This window comes from Buceros rhinoceros, unplaced genomic scaffold (genome assembly GCF_000710305.1).
Source record: "Buceros rhinoceros silvestris isolate BGI_N320 unplaced genomic scaffold, ASM71030v1 scaffold17873, whole genome shotgun sequence".
NCBI lineage: Eukaryota > Metazoa > Chordata > Aves > Bucerotiformes > Bucerotidae > Buceros > Buceros rhinoceros.
The window spans coordinates 17,112-36,945 of record NW_010402007.1 but is presented as its reverse complement, the minus strand read 5'-3'; the positions used below and the strand labels follow the sequence as shown (position 1 = coordinate 36,945).

General features: G+C 49.4%; 1 protein-coding gene across 1 annotated transcript in view; it reads left to right on the top strand.

Annotated features, from left to right (window-relative positions):
- Nucleotides 1–19,834, top strand: part of MYOM1 (myomesin 1) — a gene marked incomplete at its 3' end in the record, with an annotated part of 44,489 nt that overhangs the window by 7,576 nt on the left and 17,079 nt on the right. Inside the window, exons 4-17 of the mRNA XM_010132507.1 lie at nucleotides 391–548; nucleotides 2,860–2,952; nucleotides 3,860–3,948; nucleotides 4,074–4,136; nucleotides 5,661–5,825; nucleotides 6,405–6,566; nucleotides 8,315–8,456; nucleotides 10,646–10,845; nucleotides 12,136–12,192; nucleotides 12,558–12,682; nucleotides 14,105–14,288; nucleotides 15,309–15,483; nucleotides 16,552–16,673; nucleotides 19,404–19,600. Coding sequence (XP_010130809.1) covers nucleotides 391–548; nucleotides 2,860–2,952; nucleotides 3,860–3,948; nucleotides 4,074–4,136; nucleotides 5,661–5,825; nucleotides 6,405–6,566; nucleotides 8,315–8,456; nucleotides 10,646–10,845; nucleotides 12,136–12,192; nucleotides 12,558–12,682; nucleotides 14,105–14,288; nucleotides 15,309–15,483; nucleotides 16,552–16,673; nucleotides 19,404–19,600 — 1,932 coding nt within the window. The remainder of the gene's footprint in view (nucleotides 1–390; nucleotides 549–2,859; nucleotides 2,953–3,859; nucleotides 3,949–4,073; nucleotides 4,137–5,660; nucleotides 5,826–6,404; nucleotides 6,567–8,314; nucleotides 8,457–10,645; nucleotides 10,846–12,135; nucleotides 12,193–12,557; nucleotides 12,683–14,104; nucleotides 14,289–15,308; nucleotides 15,484–16,551; nucleotides 16,674–19,403; nucleotides 19,601–19,834) is intronic.

Below are 19,834 nucleotides of genomic sequence, written 5' to 3'. Positions count from 1 at the left end.
CCTGTCAGCGGGAAGGGCTGTCCGAGGTGATCTAGGTGTACACAGTCTTGTTTTAGAGCAGACAGTACAGAAGACATCGGAGTTTCATATTTTACCTCTCACACTGTATTAAAAAAAAAATTCAACACGGAAAATTATTTTCCTTAGAATAGTTTTAAGGAAAAAAAACCCCAAACAGTAAAATCAAATCTAGGTATTCTTGAAGATGAAAACTTTGTCTTTGAAAGATGAAAACTTTGGTGTCCAGGTGAGATAAGTACATTACGTCTGTCTGGATTTTTAGATAAAAATCGTGTATTTTTAAACTGCTGTTAAAACCCCACACTTTCTGCGTATTACCAGTCTGCCATAATAACTGCTGGGGTTTCTAATCCAGTGTTTCTTTTCCAGCTAGAAGAGACTCAGGCGTTCCACAAAAAGTTGAATCAAGATAAACTTCTGCATGCTCCCGAGTTTGTAATCGAGCCTCGTTCCCACACTGTTTGGGAAAAGCAAAATGTCAAATTCCACTGCTCCGTGGCTGGCTGGCCGGAACCCCGTGTGACGTGGTAAGTCTGGACCTCTAGCACTGCAGGTCGGCACATCACCTGCATCTGAAGTCAGCTCAGTGAAGGTGGTATTTTTTCTGGAAAGATGCAAGTCCAGTAAAACCCCTCAGGTACAGAGGGGCCTGTCAAACACCCTTCAGGGACCCTTGTACAAAAAGGAAGCAAAATACTGAAAGGCAAAATAATACTTTGTGTAACCATAGGAATAGGTAGACTGTTCTGTTTGCACAGAGACATCCAGTCTCTTCTTTCTGTCAGCTGATGAAGCAGAAATAGCCGTTTAATATATCGCCAGTGCTCTACTTAAAATGATGTTTTCCAGTTTCTTCTGCTTAGTGGGCAAATGCCATTTGTGTCCCGTTAAAGTGAGCCTCGGTTAAGAGCCAGCAGCTCGGCTGCTGAGCCGTGACAGCGCTGAACCTCCGTGGAACTGCAGGGGGTTCGTGGCAGACACATCATAACCGTCTGAAGTCAAAAGCCTGCGGGTAGATCCAGGACCTTCCAACCCTTCTGAAAGCTCTGGAGTCTGTTGGAAACTTTCTGTTCACTCGAGTGGTCTTTGGACTAAACCTTTGCTGTAAGAACTCCAAAACACACTCTTGGACATAGCACAGGGTCTGTTGTGACTCTTGGGTTAAAGTTCACCCTGACTGGAATAGAATTTGGTTTAATGGACAATGCCTGGTGAAGCTTTGCTGTCTCACCACGTATTGAGCTGATCTTTCTTACTCGTTTCATGCTACACAGACACCATCAAGTTGTTAAGATAATAGATAATAACCTTTTTTCAAACATAAGATGAGATCTGCTGCTCATTGTTTAATTTAGAAGATTCTTCTGGAGTGTCTATATAAAGTGTATGTATGTGTTTATAAAATGAACAAAGAACAAGCCTGTGCTCGGCGTTAGGCGTTAACTAGGAATAAGCCCCACAGAGACCACAGAAAACACCCACTATGCCGTGATGTTAGGTAGTACTCGTATTTGCAAATTACGACTTGAATTGCTTAGTGGGTTCTGTGTTTATTTAGGTCTGGAAAACTTTAATCTCAGGGCTTGATAGAAAGTGCTGCTAGGAGGCAGCACGAGTTGCTCTCGCTGTGAACCAGCCTTTCATCCAAGAGCTAAATGTGGAGGGTGGAAACTAATACATCACTTTGCCCTACATCTGAATTCCAAAGGGATTTCAGTCACCATGGGCTACTCACGGAGTAAAGGCACTCACAGCCATTTTGGCAGGTGCCTTTGCTGCGGGGGGCAGGACAGTGCTGCCCTGGATCTGTCAGCTCGCGTTCAGCAGCTCTAACGGGCTGGCAGTCTGTGTTCCTAACAGCCGGTCTCTGGGTAAGCAGTGAAGACTTCTTCATGCCCTGCCTGAAGGACGGCCAGGCATCACGAAGCTCCCCTACAGCTCCCCTTACTGTGCGGTGCAGCTGTCTGACAGCCGTGGAAAAAGCGTGTGGAAGAGCCAGGACATTTGAGCCCGGTAGCGGCACGCATGAACTCCCAGCGCATAATGACAGCGGGAGGTCGCAGTCCAACATTAGCTCATGACTTGGCTGTGCTGCCACTTGCGTTTCCAGAAATAACACGGGGTCCTTCTGCACACGAGCCCTATTCTTTCCACGGATGAATATAAATAAGTGCAAACTGAATCAATGGGGTTTTACTAACGCGACAACAAAGACAAAGGCAGCAAAAGTCTTCTCGCTGATGGCGTGACTCGGTTAAGCCCAGTTAAAGGCTGTTTCTGCACAGCACTGCACGCTGCCAAAGGCCTTCGCTGCTGGTGACAGGATCCGGCCCTTCGGAGAAAAGTTAAAGAGATGATGGAGTCAAGTCCTGTTTCACAGGGTTTCATCTTCCCTGGAAAGCATTAGGAACTGACGGCATACTTCTGTTTTCTAAACTGCCTGACATGCTACGCAAACCAAACCAACTGCACAACCCCCGGCAGGTGAGGACGCTACAGCACCGTCACTGTTTGCAATGCGCAGCGCTCCGAGGTCTTGCTCCAGTGACTCCTCCGTTCCTTTACAAGCAGTAGCATGAAGTTCATAGTAATATAAGCTAATTCTCATCCCGTTTAAGACTATTCCCTCCTTTCAATTAGGAAATAAAAATCATTTGGGGTGGGTCAGAGAGAAAGAGAGAGAGGTTAAGCTTCCAAACACACAGCATGTCTTTCCAGGAACCTGGACAGTTTATCTAGGAGAAATGTGGAAACCGAGGTTCTGTTTGAAACATCAAGCACTTGACCTTTTAAAGTCTCTAATTACACACTTCTGTTTGTTTCTTTGCTTTTCCATAGGTACAAAAACAACGTGCCCATCAATGTACAGACTCCCCCTGGCAAGTATATCATTGAAAGTCGGTACGGGCTGCACTCCCTGGAGATCAGCACGTAAGGAAATACAGACAACTTCTCCATAGCTGAACTGAAATGTTGCTCTAGATTGAGACCTGCAAACGTGAATGAATCTCAAGGGAGGGGAAAAGCTATCATGTTTATACAGCTGAGGTGAATGGTGTCTCCTAAACGCTGAGGCAGGTCTGGTTTTCCTCAGCAGAGGATGCACGACTTACCCAAGCGAGTCATTTATCTGCGTTATTATTCTATTCATGGCTGAGGCAGAAACACGTGGGACATCCATGATTACATTTTCCATTTGTCTGCTGCGTGAGTACAGAGACATGAGAGAAATCTAGTTCAGGGTAAAAATCTGTGAGTTAGTCAACTCTTTTTCCAGTGTAGCCAAGTTGCTGGTTCTTACCAGAGTGAGGGAGGAAAGGGAGAGTCCTCGCTTACACACCAGGTCTGTAACAGCACTCACCTCAGACGGGAAACGCCTGCAGCCGCTTGGCACTCAAAGCACTGCAACGTGAGACCCAGTCACCTACCCTGACAACGGCAACAGCCTAGGTTTGACAGTTTAGATACTGGTAGGTGCCCTTTGGAGATATTTTATGGTATCTCTGATTTCTAAGCTTCTATGTTATTAGGGATCTCTCCAAAGGAGACAGAAAATGAGAGAGAACTGAGAGAAATATGAGCTGACACTTTCCGCTACTTGCTGTATTCTCCATTTCCAATCTGTAAGGGAGAACTGAAAGGAGACATTTATGTCAAACATTGAATTTTTAACATTGGGAAAAATGTAATGCCTACAATTAGTCCAGTGTGTGTCTTCCGAGATTTTCCTTCTTTGTAGAATTTACCCAGATTTCTGAGGGTCTGCGAAATCTAAGCCATAGGAGAGGCTGCGCCAAGGAGGAAAGGGTGTCCTGACTGGTCATTTCTGTCATTTTAGATGCGATTTTGATGACATCGCTCAGTATCGGGCCTCTGCCATGAACGTTAAAGGAGAAATTTCGGCTTACGCTTCCCTCGTGGTCAAGAGTAGGTTTGCAAAATATTTCCATCGGGTATCTTTGTCAAGATGCACGTTACCAGTTGTGTTCTTGTGGCTCAGAGAGCCTTCACCTCTCGGAGACAGTGACTGCACTTGTTCTTTTTCCGTCCAGGGTACAAAGGAGAACTTGATGCCAGTCTTTTGCATGCCGGAGCTCTTTCCATGCCTCTGGGCCGTAAGTTGCAATACGTGTTTGACACGTCCATTTACAGCTGTGACACCATGACAAATGGCCACACAGAATATTCTGTAAACGTTTACGTTTTTTAAAAAGGCAGCAGGCCTGGTTTACAAAGGTCCCGAGCTCTGCAGTTCCAGGTGGTGGTAGCTCACGTAGAGCATTTCCTTCTGGGTCTGCGGCTCTGTTTAATGTCTTTAATATTGTCACTCACTGCAAAACAGAATCCATCAAAGAGAGACGCTGCTTCTTTTGCTATAGCTAAAACATGGCCTGGAAAAAAACCTAGAGGATGCATGGGCATAAGACGAGTGGTTGGCTTAATTATTCTTGTCTGCTGCTGCTGCTGTGCGATTCCACGCGTTGCGAAAAGGCAGAGAAAAGATCAAACAGCCAGAACCCAGCTTGAGTGATTGGGATTTATCAAGGTGAAACTTGTGGTTGGTTTTACCCGAGAACCTCGCTTCTTGAAGTGATTTACAGCACGGCACAGATACTTCCCTGATGTTAGGGTGACCCACCCACGTGTGCTGAGTGGGTGAGGTGCCATGGGGAGCTGGTGTGTGGAAGCCCTGACAGGTGAGACTCACAGGTTCTTCTTTTGCTGTGGCAGCTCAGCGCCAGAGATGTGCTGCAAAGGCACGCGAGCTGGCATTTAGACGCCAAATGACACCAATGACAGAAACAAGGTCAGGTGCCGCATTACAAAACGCAAGGCCACACATTCCCAGTGTAGTTTAGGATTTATCACTTGGATATGGGAAGGGAGGATGGCGACCTGCATATATTCATTGATCACAGGAAGACTGAGCGCTGCCAGTGTCGGGCAGGTGTGGAAAAGGAAGCCGTGACCCTCGGTTTCATCAGCCGAGCTGTTTGCGGAAGGAACAGGGAAGCCCCTGTGGCACGTGTGTTCAGCGCACGAGAGAGGCGCTGAGGATATTCTGTCTGGAGCACAGCTTGGGTCACGCAGCGCCAGAGGAGTTCAGGAGCAGGTACAGAAAGGGGCTACCTGAGTGCCTGGGGAACGGGAAGCTCAGTTTGTATGAAGAGCACCCCCCCAAAAGGCTTCATAAAAATGAAGGCTGAGTGGCCACACGACCGCTCTGAGGTGGAGCGAGGAGTTGAAAGAGGGCAAGAGAAGAACTGAGTAAGCTAAAGAGCAGCTTGACCTGAACAGATCATTAGTCATAAACTGAAGTATTTTTAAGTTGTAAAACCAACCTAATGGTAAACTGATAAATTGCCACTTGGGATTCTGGAAGGAAATGCTGCAGGAGCCTCTTCCTGATAAAATGAACTAGGTGTAAAACTGGAGTTGTACGAGTAAAGAACCAGTGGTAGTAAGGGCGTGGATTATCTAACCCTGCCGTTACCACTGCAGATGGTGACTGACGTACTGCCCCTGTTTCTCCCTTGAACTCCAGCTGAGGTGGTTCATCAGCACTGGGCACCTCGCACCCCTTTCACAAAAGGAGAGAAAAAGTCAACAGGCAGCTTTTCTTTTCTCCCCTTACCCAGTTGGCGTTACCCCTCACGGCTTTGCGTCCAGGTTCGAGATCAGCTTCACCGACAAGTTTGACGTGGCCTTTGGGCGAGAAGGCGAGACGATGAGCCTGGGCTGCACAGTCGTCATCAATCCTGACATCAAGCGCTTCCAGCCAGACATCGAGTGGTACAGAAACGGTGAGGATGTGTGACGAGGAGAACTAGAAACTTCCTCCTTGTAAATCTTCACTCCTTTCAGCATAGGTGAACATTACGATTTGGTCCATCGCTCTCGCAGATTTCCACACACTAATACTTTCTCTTTTTCGGTTAGGAGTTTTTCAAAATTCAGCATTTTGAAGTGGAAAGGCAGTTAGAAAACTGACAGAGCGGTGTGGAAATGTCTTCTAGGGATTTCTTCTTTCTCAAAGAGGTTTAAATTAGAAGCACTTTGATCAGCTCTGCAGCCCACCCGCACAGCCCGCATAGCTTTTACTGGCTACTGATGGGCCAAGACATTTCTGAAGTAGTTGCACAAACACGTTGTGCAACAGCTGATAAAAAGCTGTTGCTTTCTGAAGATGCGCTTGGAAAACGAAGACGAAATTGGCAGGAGAGCAGAATTAGCTGTAGTTTGTGATGGTGTTTGACGACGGGAAGTGGCACAATAAGCATGGGCTTGTGTGTTTCCAGTCTGTTCCAATCTACTGCCCGTATTCAGAATGGGTTCCTCAGCAGATCCAGCTCGTTCTCACCGCGCAATGCTCTAATTTCTAGGTGTCCTTATTACACCATCCAAATGGGTCCAGATGCACTGGAGCGGGGAGCGAGCATCGTTAACTCTGCCTCATGCCAACAAGGAAGATGAAGGTCTCTACACGCTGCGAGTGGTGATGGGCGACTACTACGAGGAGTACAGCAATTACGTCTTTGTGCGAGGTAGGACACTGTCTTGGGAACGAACGCGCTCCTGAAATGGGGATGACATGCTGGCACAAGCTGTCACAGACATGTGAGGTGCTTTTTTTTTCCCCAGTAAAAAGAGAATAATTATTTTCTATTAACAGATTCTAGCACTAGAGCTGCCAGTTGTTGTCTCTGGAAAAACTGAATGCTTCTCTCGTGCTTTGGTGCCAGTGCTTTGAGCTGGGGGCTGGACCAGGCCATCTCTGGTGCTGCCTCCAATCTCAGCTGATTGAGGATTCTCTAGAGTAAAGCTGCAAAGTGGGGAATTAAAATGTAATTTCTCTGGATGTCATTTGCTTGTTCCATGAGAAACTTCCTTGAATTTCTCTCAGAGAAATATTTCATTAAAAGGAGCCACGTCAATGGGGTCGGGTGCTGCGTCCACATCTGTCCCAGCTGCTCAAAGCAGCTGCAGCGTGCAGTGCTGGTGCAGAAGGCTCTGGAAATTCTGGGCTCTGAGGCCGTGCCCAGAAGGGCACCGTACTGCCAAGCCCGGCAGAGCCCTGTGAGCCTGCTCGGAGAACAGGACAGCAGCAGATGTTTTCATCCCCTGGAGTAAGCGTCTGCTGCCATGAGCGTCTAGGACAAGGCGCAGGATTTGTCTCTCTTGCTTTGCTTTGAGCTCTGCTGCCAGATAAATGAATGATCACCCTTGTTGCCCTTACAGCTTCCAGCAATGCCTTGGCTAGCCAGTGTGAAGAATGCTTTCTTTTCTGAGGACTATTGTTTTACTTAATTAAGCCTGTTAAGTTCTCTTGTAAGGCATTTTCTTTTTCTGCAAGTCGAAAGCTGAAAAATAGGGATGACTGTATATTGTAACACCAAGTCCTGTAATGCCCTTTTTGAGCAGTCTGGGGTTCAGATGGGGTGTGTGAATAATACTCATTAGCAAAACACCTTTTCTTCAGGCCTGTGCGTCTCTTGTCCACGTCAGCTCTTCTTCTGGAGCAGCTCACAACAAGGCTTGGAAAATGCTGCGTGCAGTTGTACAAATGGGTGTTATTCTGCAGAGAAACCTCTCTCCTGTGGAAGTCTTCCACACCATCTTCCTGCAGAGGTTATTTTTCTCTGCATGAAAACCACCCCGTCTCTCACAGCAGGCTCTGGCTGTGTAAGCAGTGGAGTTCCCCAGGGCCCAGCGCTCTGCTCTGGTTTTTGAAGCTGTAGATAAGATTTATCCAGAAGCTGAGGCTGGAGTTCAGGCCCTCTGACACCAGCAGTCCCAGATTTGTGATAAGCACCTGAAAGGAACGCTGTGCTCAGCCTTGTGAGGGTTATATTCCACAACGATAACGGATGTGTCATGTAATTACATTTCAGAAGGGTTTCATACCCCTGCAGTTCCTAGCTCACCACAACCAAACAGCAAAGGGCTATGTGTGGAGATAGGTATTTAATTCAGGGTCGTATATCCAGTGGGTAGATTCTTTCGACTGAGCTATTGCTTGGCTGTAAGGCAAGACATCAGCCTCTTCTCCTAGGCAGAAGAGCAGGTAGATATACAGTCTGCCCAGTTCGGCTGTAGCGTAATACGTGTTTGTAAACATGGCAAAGAGAAACCCAAAACCTAGGAAACCACCAGCGATATAAAAACCATTTCTGAAGCCAGTAGTAGAACTTTTTTTTTTTGGCTCAGTAGGAGCAAAGCTTGGTCTTTAAAGATTAATAATTGTGAAAGACCTGGGGTTCACGTTTGGAACTGTGTGTCTCCACCCTCGCAGATGCCGATGCCGAGTTCCCCGGCGCCCCGGGCGCACCGCTGGATGTGCAGTGCTTAGATGCCAACAAGGATTATGTCATTGTCTCCTGGAAGCAGCCCGCTGTCGACGGAGGAAACCCCATCGTCGGGTACTTCATTGACAGGTCAGTGAGTGTGCCGGGCTGGAGAGCTCTCACTGCTGCTCCTAACTCAAAAACCTAAAAGCACGGTGAAAAGCTTGAGATAAGACTTCTTCCACATGCCGTTGTTTTCCAAGCTCTTAGACTCACAAGCTCCATGCAGCCATGCTTATGTGTGTTCCTCTGCAACAGTAAGAATTGGAAATAATGTTTAACGATGTGAAAAGTGAATGTGTCACACAGTGGTGGCTTTCCAGGAACTTGGGACTGAAGAAATTCAGTCAGTAATTAGAGACTTCCAGTGGTCTCCCGGGTTGCTAACCTGAAACAGATCACACCATCCATCCTGGGGAGCTCCTGTGGGCTCGTTCAGATGCACGTAAAAACAGCCGAAACATCTGATTTATATAGATACACATGTGAAATAAAGATGGCCCTGTGTAAAGCCATTGTATATACATAAATTGCAGATGTGTTAAAGAGGGCATGGCCTTGTGAACAGATCTGACACCTGGACGTTCCGTTCCGATACACTTTACTGGTTTGGTAACTCACGAGCGTTGGTTGCTGCTGTAACGGTGCTGTGCTGGGTCTAAGCTGCAGCTCTTCAACATCCGTTCAAAGGTCCTAAACCAAACACGGGACCAGACTCTGAAAAATACTCTCCCTTTTTACAACAAGACTGTTGAGAGCTGTTAGCAATGAGAATAACTGCAAGAGAAATGGTGTTTGGCTTTTTCTCTTGTCTTCACCTCCTTTGTTCTACACTTGCTCCTGAATTCAAAGCTGTGCCACTGCTCTCCAGTATTCGACCCCACCACAGGCATTTAGGCACCCAAATGTTCAACCAGGGTAGCCCCTATGTGCCTTGTAGAGCAAGCAGGTTGCCCAAGGCAGCTGGACCAGTCCATGCTAATGCTTGAGGCAAAGGTCAGGCATCCTTCTCCCCAGGGAGATGGGAGCATTTCCCAGAAGAGAGATGCTTGTGAGTGCCAAGAACGCTGGGTACCACCGTAACGTTTGCCCTGGCAGATACCTTGTCAGCAGTAAAACATCTTCCGTAGAATCTCAGACTGGTTTGGGTTGAAGGGACCTTTTAAGGTCACCCAGTCCAACCCCTGCAGGGAGCAGGGACATCTGCACCCAGAGCAGGGGGCTCAGAGCCCCAAGGGCCAACCTGACCTGCCATGGGGCCAGCGATGGGGCTGCTCCCACCTCTGGGGGCAGCCTGCGCCAGGCTCTGCCCACCCTCAGCACCAACAATCTCTCCCTTCTCTCTGCTCTGACTCTCCCTCTGGCAGTGGAACCACCAGCCCTTGTCCTGTCCCCACAGCCCCTGCTCAACAGCCCCTCCCCAGCTCTCGCACAGCCCCTTGCAGCACTGACAGGCTGCACTCAGGTCTCCCCGCAGCCTCCTCTGCTGCAGGCTGAACCCCCCCAGCTCTCTGCCCTCTCCTCCCAGCAGAGGGGTTCTGTCATAGCAGAGGGGTTCCAGGGTTTCCTGAGCTGCTAGTTCATGTTGCTGGATACTGGGAGGCCATTCCCACAGGCTCCTCCTGGCCTCTGGGGTCCATCCCTGTTGCTGGTTCTCTCTTTCTTCTGCCAGAAACCAGCCTCCCGCCAGGTGCGAGGCTTCGCGGTGGCAGCACCACCCCACTGGTTTTTGTCACGGCGGTGGCTGCAGCGCAGGCTCCCTGGGCAGCCCCAGCGGTGTTTGAAGCAGGTCCAGATGATGCCCAACCTTAACCCCATTCATAGCCATCTGTGTGCTGGGTCGGCCACGGAACTCACCACAGAGTGTCCTCACCCCACGAAGCCCATCGTTTTGTGGGCTGTGTGGTAGAGCATGGGATGTGAAAGATGAACTGGTCGCCTTCCAGCAACTGCAGAAGATAGCTGGCTTTCCTGACCCCCCAAGCGTGCCAAAGCCAAGGCTCCCTTCACATGCTCGGGAGGGTCACACAGCGAAGCGGGCTCCTCAGTCAGGGCAGGAGGGGTGCAGCTGCGAGGGATTTAGTGCCTGCCCGGATGGTGCCTCAGCCCCAACCCTCTGGTGGAGCTGCTTTGGTGTCCCCAGTGCGTACCGCAGTGGAGGACACTGGAGCGGAGCAGCGGGTGAACACGAGCAGATGGCCACACTGTAAAGAGGGGCAGGTGCCCCCAGTTTGGGTTTTTCCCTTCCCAGCCCAGTTTTTGCTGTCTGTCCCTTTCAGGTGTGAGGTTGGCACCACCCACTGGACCCAGTGCAATGAGACTCCGGTGAAGTTCGCTCGTTTTCCTGTCACGGGCCTGATCGAAGGGCGCTCCTACATCTTCCGTGTCCGCGCTGTGAACAGAGCTGGCATCAGCCTGCCGTCCCGCGTGTCCGAGCCGGTGGCCGCCCTGGACCCTGCCGACAGAGCCAGGCTCAGAAGTAAGATGTGCTCTTTGCAGGTTGCCGAGGGGGTTGAGGAGTCATAACTCATTTAAAAAGAAAAAAAAGATGACTGTCTACTCGTAAGCCTTCGAGATCCCACTAGAGGGAGCAAGGCAAAAGCAAAATCCTCTTCGGAGCCAGCTTTGCCAAGGGGAGGTAAATCCTGCCAGGCTCTGGGTGTGCAGTGCTCTGGGTGCGTAGTGCTCTGGGTGCTCAGTGCTGTGGGTGCGCAGTGCTCTGTGCTGGGATGGCTTGGCCAGCCATGAACGTTTTACAAGTCAAGGATGCTTCTCCTGTGGCCTGGCAACGTCTCAGGCGTTTTGCTTCCAAATCCACCTCTTCACCTATTTGCCAAAAAAACATATGCCTAAAATCCAGCCATTTCTGCTCGTTTCTGAAGTTTGCTGTTTCAGATGGTGTGGTGCGAGGGCTGGGGTGTGCAAAGCCACAGGGCTCCCTCGCTCCTGGAAGGACCTGATCAAGGTTCACCTCCAAAATAAAAACCAAAGGCCAGAGGTTTGGCACTGCCAGGAGACACTGTGCTCAGAGACACGTGGGACCTGAAGTCTGGGGGAGGCGTCTTGGTGGGAAGCTGTCTCTGGAGAGGCGGTCTGGTCTTGGTGGCCTATTCCCATTATATCTCCCCCTGTCATCCCTCAGGATCCTCTTTTCTCCCCGCCTGCTCCCTCTCTGCTCCCATCTCCTGACTGATCAGCCAGTGGGAGATGTAGCCGGTGGAGGTGGAGAACAGTGTTTGCAGAAGTCACCTCCGAGGGTGCCTTGCCCCAGGTGACAGCTGAGTGGTGACTGCAGTGGATGTGCCGAGTGAGGCTGAGCTGTTGCTCTGTGTGACTGATTGGAGGGCTGTAAAGTGAGGGACAGCGGCTAAGAAGAGACCCAGAGCAGCCTGCAGGGTCTGGCTGTTCGGTAATGGCTGAGCTGTTGAACCGCGTGAACACAGTATGGGAAATACAAGCTGAGGTGAACTCCCTGAAAGCAATGACCCCTCTGCTTGTCACCTGGGTGACTCCAGTGACATTTCAGGGAGCAATCCGTGTTTCCGTGGATTCAGGTTTCGAGCTCTGTTGATTGCTGAGCTGCTCTCACTAGGCAAGCTGGTGAGCCTGCAGCTAGCTTGGGCCACTCGCTTGCTACACCAGCGACAGTCGCAGCAGTAACCAAAAATGGGGCTCACACCGATCTTGCAAAGGTTAATGTTGGTTTTCTCCTCATTACAAAAGTTCCTGAAGTTTTCCATTTCCAAGATACCTCTGACATCTGTTTCAGGTCACCCTTCTGCTCCCTGGACCGGACAGATTATTGTCACTGAGGAGGAACCTGCAGGTAAACACAGCCCTTTTGCCCACAGCAGTGTCACGGGAAGGTGGCTGAGTCAGTAGAGAACTCCCCGCGGGTTCACTGGACTTTGGCGCGTGCCCAGAGTGCGTTGTTCTGAGTGTCACTCAGCCGTGAATAACTCACAGCTTGGTTGTTGAGGTGAGGTTTCCTTACTCAGGACCTAACAAATAAACATGCTTAGAGATAAAAGAAGGACATTTAGAACCAATACTTAGAAGAGCTTTTATGTTTTAAAAAAATAGCGAGGTATGTTAATACTCCTTCTGTATTTTAATTATGGCAGCAATGGATACAAATATGACGGAATTAGATCCCAATTCCCTTCCCTGTTCTTCTCTCCTGGTCTTCAGAGGGTGTTGTTCCTGGTCCACCTACAGACCTCCAAGTTATTGAAGCCACCAAGAACTATGTTGTGCTTAGCTGGAAACCTCCTGGGCAGCGGGGCCACGAGGGCATCATGTACTTTGTGGAAAAGGTAAAATTGGACTAAAGCAGGTTCGTGTTGTGGCAATCTTTGACATTTGTCTTGCCATCTCTTCTGGCCTTCCAGTTAACTTCCATTTCCACCCGAGGCTTTCAAACTCAGGCCTGGACTAGAACTTCATCAAGATAACTGTTGCTGTAGATTAACGTACACTGGGAGGAAAGGTGGGGAATAGGAGAGGCAGGATGTGTCACACACTGTAACACCCTTTTATGAGTTGTGTCCTTGACCTACCCGGGAGCAGACAGGCTGACAAACTCCCTCTGTAACGAGAAGCCACAGAGCAGACTCACGTTCATATATACATATCTCATAGATACTTATATGAAACCAAATGTGTATCTGTGAAGCCTGTCTGGTGGGACGGTGGGTAACATTTTGGATGGAGACATTCTGCAAGAGCTTCTTGGCATCACACTTTCTTCTCCAGCTGCCTTGGCATTTTTATCCTCCACGATAACTTTCCATTTGCTTTGCCAACTCAACAAATACAATAAAATTTCTTTTCTAGAACAGAACCAGTTTTAATTTCAGTGTCCTGCTTTTCTGAGATGTTTTTGCTTGGCTGCTTCACGCCATCACCCTTTTTACTTGCACCTCAAGGCTCACAAACTTTTATCAGTCCTCTTCCCTGTCAGTCTAGAGGTGTCATCAAGGGAGTCATAAATATCTTCCCATTATGCGTTTTTCATCTCTCTTACAAAATCTGGTCTAAATAACTGAGTTTCACTTAGCAACAGACTTCAAGAGGATGAACATATGAATTCTGAGCTTGCACGTAAGAAAGGTTTTTAATAACCTCCTGTGTGTTGAGCATAATGTCACCTGGTCAGGTAACGTTCTCCTGAGAAATAGAAATAGAAATCCCCCGAAACCAGAACCATTACTTGAAAAAGGCAAAAATCAGTCGCTAGTAGTGATGGTATAAGCACTCATGGTCTGTAGATCTTCTAGCCACAGAGGTAAAAGCCATTTACAAATTAATTGCACATGTTAATTCCTTTCTGGGAAATGAAAGTCAGATCGTGGTTCGTTTTGGAAGCCACCTCACAAACATGACAAGTGACACAATGTTGAGAAGCACTGTGGCGATGTTGGAGTTCTGTTCTGCGGGTGATGTCGAGTGTCTGCAGAACTGACTTTGAAAGAGGTCCAGAACTGGGTGCAGCTCAGAATAACGTCACTTCCTTGCAGTGGAGAGGAGCTTAGCTTTGAGACATTGAAGCCATGAGGCTCTTATGTACCATTTCTGGAGGAGTGGACATCTGAAATCCGCTCATTCCGTGGGAAGGCCCCCAAAGGGCTGTGACTCCCCGTTCTCTGTAGCAGACATGTTCGGGGGTGCGGGTTGTCAGACCCTCGGCTCTCAGGGCTCCTGCTCCCAACAGAAGTGCTTTCTGCGTTTGGTTGCAGTGCGTTGCCGGCACAGAGGAGTGGCAAAGGGTGAACACCGAGATCCCGGTGAAGTCTCCTCGCTTTGCAGTGTTTGACTTGGCTGAAGGCAAATCCTACTGCTTCCGAGTTCGCTGCTGCAATTCGGCTGGGATCGGTGAACCTTCGGAAGCAACTGAAGCCACTGTGGTGGACGACAAGCTCGGTGAGCGTGTGGTCCTAGGTGTTCAATTGCCTCCAGGGGTATTTGCAGTTTATTTTCAGATGTAACTGTTTTGTCTGAAGACAGATGGCTGCCCAGTAAATAATTTAATTCTCAAAAGCAGTCGGTGCTTTATTCCCTTCAGCTAAAATAATTTTGGCTGGGGTTGTTGAACCTTTAATGTACAGACAAATGACAGATGCAAACCAAGGGAATTCAGCTGCAAACGACGATGCCAAGAATTGCAAAGGCTGCAAATAATGAAAGAAAATGAAAACTCAAGGAAGTACAAAACTGTTTTGTTTTACTTAGAGGCTTTATTGAAAATAAGCCCAGACATCAGCAGAGTTTAACCTTCCTCGTTTGCCAAATTAAACAGAAGTGAAGAATTTAATACTTACAGGAATGCAAGGACTATTTCCACTGGCAGAGAAGCCAGGCTGTTCACCCCAGGAAAGCGTCAGTGGCTACTCCCACGTTAGCCATTTGTTTCCAAACAGCAGTGCAGATTTCAGTCCAGTTCCCAGATGGTCTCTGTTCGCTCTGCACTGGTTGAGCTCTAGGAGCAGTTTGGTGCACGTGTGAGCTGTGTTCTTCTTAAAGAAGAGTAAAACAGCTCTTCTCGAACACACTGCCAATGCATTTTGCTCCTTGACACGGCCACTGGTCTGTGGCTTTCTGTGGGCTGCACAGACTCTTCAGTGGGCACTCAAACCACTTTCCCTTTTCCGAAGCTCCAAAGCACATCTCTGGTCCAGATGTTAAGCACAAAGGAATAAACTAACTCTGATTTGAAGGAAATGCCCTGAAGGCAATGGAGGAGTGAGGAACCTCACCACCAAGGGCTTGAACCTAATGATCCAGTCCCGCAGTGCCAGGTTACGTAAGTTAAATCAGAGGAGGTTTTTGAAGGTTAAATCTGTGTTAGTCGTGCTGATATAACTAAGAACAGGATGTCATCTTTATTTTATTGGTCAGTTTTGACGGACTGGGCACTACTTGGTCTCTGTTTCTCTCGCACAGATATTCCCAAAGCTCCTGGCCGTGTTATGCCAACTAGGAACACAGACACCTCTGTTGTCGTCACTTGGACAGAGCCCCCTGATGCCAAGGAGCTGGTTGGGTACTACATCGAGTCCAGCGTGGTCGGATCTGGTCATTGGGAACCCTGCAACAACAACCCAGTGAAAGGCACGAGGTGAGGGATTCTGAGCATGGCAGTTATGGTCACCAGCTGGTGCTGCGCTGGAGGCGCGTGCTTTCCAGCCGCTAGTGGAGGCAGCGTTCATCGCGCTGGGGGAGCCAGCAGGCTGGGGTCACTCTTGCGGAAGAGGTAGTAAAAACGTATTTCAAACCGTGAGTCTGCTCCAAAGGGAATTTATAATCAACCTCATATCAGAAACAATTAGTGAAGGGGGAGGAACCGTGGACATGGCTAGTGAAGGGCAGAGAAGCAGCTCGCTAGTTCTAGCAACTGCCCAAGCTGCCGCTGTGACAAGAAGCAGCGCAGCGAGGAGTGGCTGGGGTTACAAATGTGGGAAACGAAACTGCACGATGTTTGGAAGCGCAGCCCTTTGGTTTGGAGGAGTGCTGTAACCATTTCTGGGCTGTGTATCCCGGAGGTCAGGAGGACGTGTGGACTCTATCACACTATTGCTTTCTAACTGCTCTTCCACTTGCAATTATCACGATATTAATGAACGTGCTTTAATGTTTGGTATAAACTCACATTTCTTCCCAAAATGAAGCTCAGTCTCTAGTCAGAAAAAACAGTGAAGTTTTAGAACTTTGCAAGATGTGTGGGATTTGGGTTGGTCTGAGTACGGATGTAACTAGAGGAGTAACTGCAGATCTTGAGAGGAGGATGTCCTCCAGCAGCATGTCATGAGGATACCCCGCGAGCACATGTTGATCTGTCGCCACAGATTTCCGGTGTTTCCATTAGGAAGGTCAGGTGTTACACAACCACAGCAGTGAGGTGGACCCTCTGGTAGCAGGGAGACTTGTGTAGCCTTAAGAAGGAAGGGGTGTTGGTGAGCGGTGTGTCTGAAGAGGTGTGGGTGTAGACATGACCTTCATGGTGTGAATGAGGGGCTCAGATCATCCTGCATTCCCTGACCTCCACTTAAGCGACTTGGGGTCATGGTGTATCCTCAGTTTTCAGAAACCAGCACAAATTTTACGGAAGAACCGCATTCTTTTCCCCCGTAAGAGCTTTATTTTCTCCCTAACCCTGTCTGAGTGTTCCTTCGCTGCTCTGTTTTAGATTCATCTGCCACGGGCTCATCAATGGAGAGAAGTACATTTTCAGGGTCCGTGCTGTCAATGCCGCCGGGCTCAGTGAGTTTTCTCAGGACTCGGAGCCCATAGAAGTGCAAGCAGCCATTGGTAAGCTCTCTTCCAGTGCTCTTCTCAACCTCATTCATATTTTCCAATGAAGTGAGGATGTTTTCAGCAGCTATTTGTAACTTGTTGTTATGCTTTGCAATGCTGTCCACACGTGGTGATGTATGGTCTCACAGCCCTAGTTCCACAGTGCGTGCACTCACCTTCACGTCCAGCCCTCTCCAGGTGTTCACTGTCAGAGCACTGCCAAGCTCACTCCTCAGGGATGCTGCAAACGGAGCGGCATTCTGCCTCCCTGCTGGGGTATTTGTCACCTCTAACGCACACAGCCCATATACACTCAGCTCCTGAGACATCTCTTGCCGTACCTAAACCTGATAATCCATGCAACGCCTCTGCTGTAGCCTTCTGTAAGCCTGCGCGTTCTCTGTTTGTCGATGAATTATTTCTGTTTGCCACGACCTGAACTAATCTCTGAAGACTAATGAGATCGCTGGGCTGGAGTCAACCGTGTGTCTGCACCACCCTCGATCTCGCTTGTATCGAAACTGCACACCTCACAGCCTCAGAGCAGAGACGTGGCTGAGGGCCATCGCCTGAGATCATCGAGAAAGGATCAGAAACGTGGCTTGGAAGATCTAATGCTAAAATAACTGTAGCAAATGAAGATTACTGCTAACTTCCCACAGCTGCTCTGCTCTGAAAGGCAGGCACTACTGACAGGGCGCTGCCTGTGCGTGGGTTGAGAGGTGTGCTGCGCAGTTCTGATTTTGCTGACTTCACCCGTCACGTATTTGTGTAAACGCTGCGGTTTGTCCTGCTCCGGCTGTGCTGTGTTTGCTGTTCGCGTTTGTCAACTAAAAGAAGAGGAAAGAACGTGTTCTAATTGGAAACGTCTCTGCTGTTTTCTGGCTGTTGTAGGGGGAGGACTGCTCTCCGGTGTGTGTCCTGAGCTGGGTGGTAACGCTGCTGGACTAACTGCCCGCACTGCCGGCTGGGGAGGCATGCATGGGCCCTCCCAGCCTGCCTGCGACACAGGCGCTTGGCTAGAATGCAATGCTAAAGCCAGTAGAGACACGCTGCCCCACAGCCCTGACAAACTGGGCAGCACCGGACAGCGTGGCGGAACAGCAGTGGTTAAGGACGCTCTCCCATCGGCAACTGAAAGCGTTGCTGTTGAGCAGGCAAGTAAGTCTCGATGGGACAGAGTGACAGAGAAGAAAGACGCAGGTGAGAGTTGGTCAAGGAGATAGATTTCACTGCTTGGGTCCATCCCTCCAGTTCAGAGGGCTGTAGCCTCTGCCCATCCGAGCCACGAGTGGGCGTGCTCTCCAGTGCTGCACCTTCCGTCAGACCAGTGAATTTACGAGCTCGACTCTCCGTTAAGATCGTTAGGCATGCCATGGGATCGGAGAGCACTTGGTATGGTGGCTGCCGACCACCAGTGAAACGCAGAAGTCCCTTTACTGGTTTAACAGCTGCTTTGACCACACGTTAATGTATTGGCAACACTGCACTATTTCTAAATCTCTTCAGCACTTTGTTAGCCCGCTTGTTACCCAGCCTCGGGGCTGGGTACGTGCGAAGGAAACACAATCTGATTATGCTCATAAGCATGAAAATCTGTGTTGTGTCAGGATGCACGGAGATCCTCTGTGGATTTACACCTAAGCTGCAGCTTACCCCCTGAGCCACAGCGCTGTGGTGGTGCGTCTCCAACTGACAGCGGTGTGTAGTGAGGGGAGCTATCGAGCTGAAGGCACACGCACAAAACCAGGGTTTGGGTTGTTGCTCTTTGTGCCTGAGAAACATGGGGCTTGAATTTCATTGAAGTCCTGGTGCCTTCGGTGAAGTGAGTTCCTCCCCGGGCTCTGAAGTGAGGGTCCGAAGGCGTGTGCCAAGCGTTGAACGGAAACCCAAGCAGAGGCAGTGACGTAAAACCTTCTGGAGAAAAGCAAAGGTAGCTGGAGTAGGGTTTCCATCAAAGGCAGGGCTCAGGGCGACGAGCAGGGCTCTTTTCCGGCGCATGACGTACTGGGTGTGGGCAGCACTTCCCCTCTCAGTCAGGAAAAGGCTTTGTAAGAACATGGAAGTTGATGAAGTTAATGATTTCTGTAGTGTTAAAAACAAATAATTAAGAGGATTCTGCCACCGGTTTTTCACTGTAAGTTCCAGTAACAGACACGTTCCCGTTCGGGTCAGTCTGCGGCGCCTACGGTCACCCTTCCTCCGTTAAGGTAAGGTCCCATGACAGGTGCAATGATAACGTCTGCACAGCGCATCCATTTACAAGCGACTGAGCAGACGCAGCCTGTTCCCGGACGGGCGGGGTGTGGGCCTGCTGGAGAAAGGAACTGCAGCGAATAGCGCACGTGTGAAGAAGGGGTTGCTTTAGCAGAAGAAAACAAATCATTGCATCTCCAACTCCTTTGCTGCTCCCGTAGCGTTAGTCTTAGTTCCTCATTTGTCACAGTTTTGCAGCGAGTCCTGATCACTTGCATCAGAGCTTCACTGCAACACGTTCTCTCACTGTGTGTCAGCTTGTCTTGGAAACCAGATGATCCTGACCGCTTATTCCCACGCCGTTTGCTCTGCTTCATTCACTTTATGGAGCTTTTATCCTGCATTTCCTCCTCCAGCTCCAGAAACTTCCCTTGACCACATTGTCCTAACTAGGAGATGCCGGATGGGGGCCGCCTGCACGCGGTGAGTGAAGCCAGTCTGCCCAGCGGAATGTCCCCTCCTACTCACCTGTTATTCTCGTTGAAACAGCCGCTCCTTCTCCACCTTATGACATCATGGTGCTTGAGAGCGTTCGGGACTCCATGGTGTTGGGATGGAAACAACCTAAATTCACTGGTGGGATCGAAATTACCGGCTACTACGTGAACTACCGTGAAGTGGTTGCTGGAGTTCCTGGGAAGTGGATGGAGGCCAACACCAAGGCCATCAGCGAGAGGGCCTACAGGGTAAGGGTTACCTCTGCTGTCGCTGTGGGTGCAGACAGCGCTTCCAGAGCAGAGCTCGATGACTACTGACCGAGCCTTCAAACTGCAGCTCGGAGGGTGTTACAGCCCTGCTGATAAATTCATTTACTCTGCAAAATTATTTGTGCACTTCTCAGTTACTGCGGCCCCGGCTGTCATGGTGAATTCACTGCTCTGGACACAGCCTGGTGCTGTGCAAGTCGGGCCCTCACAATC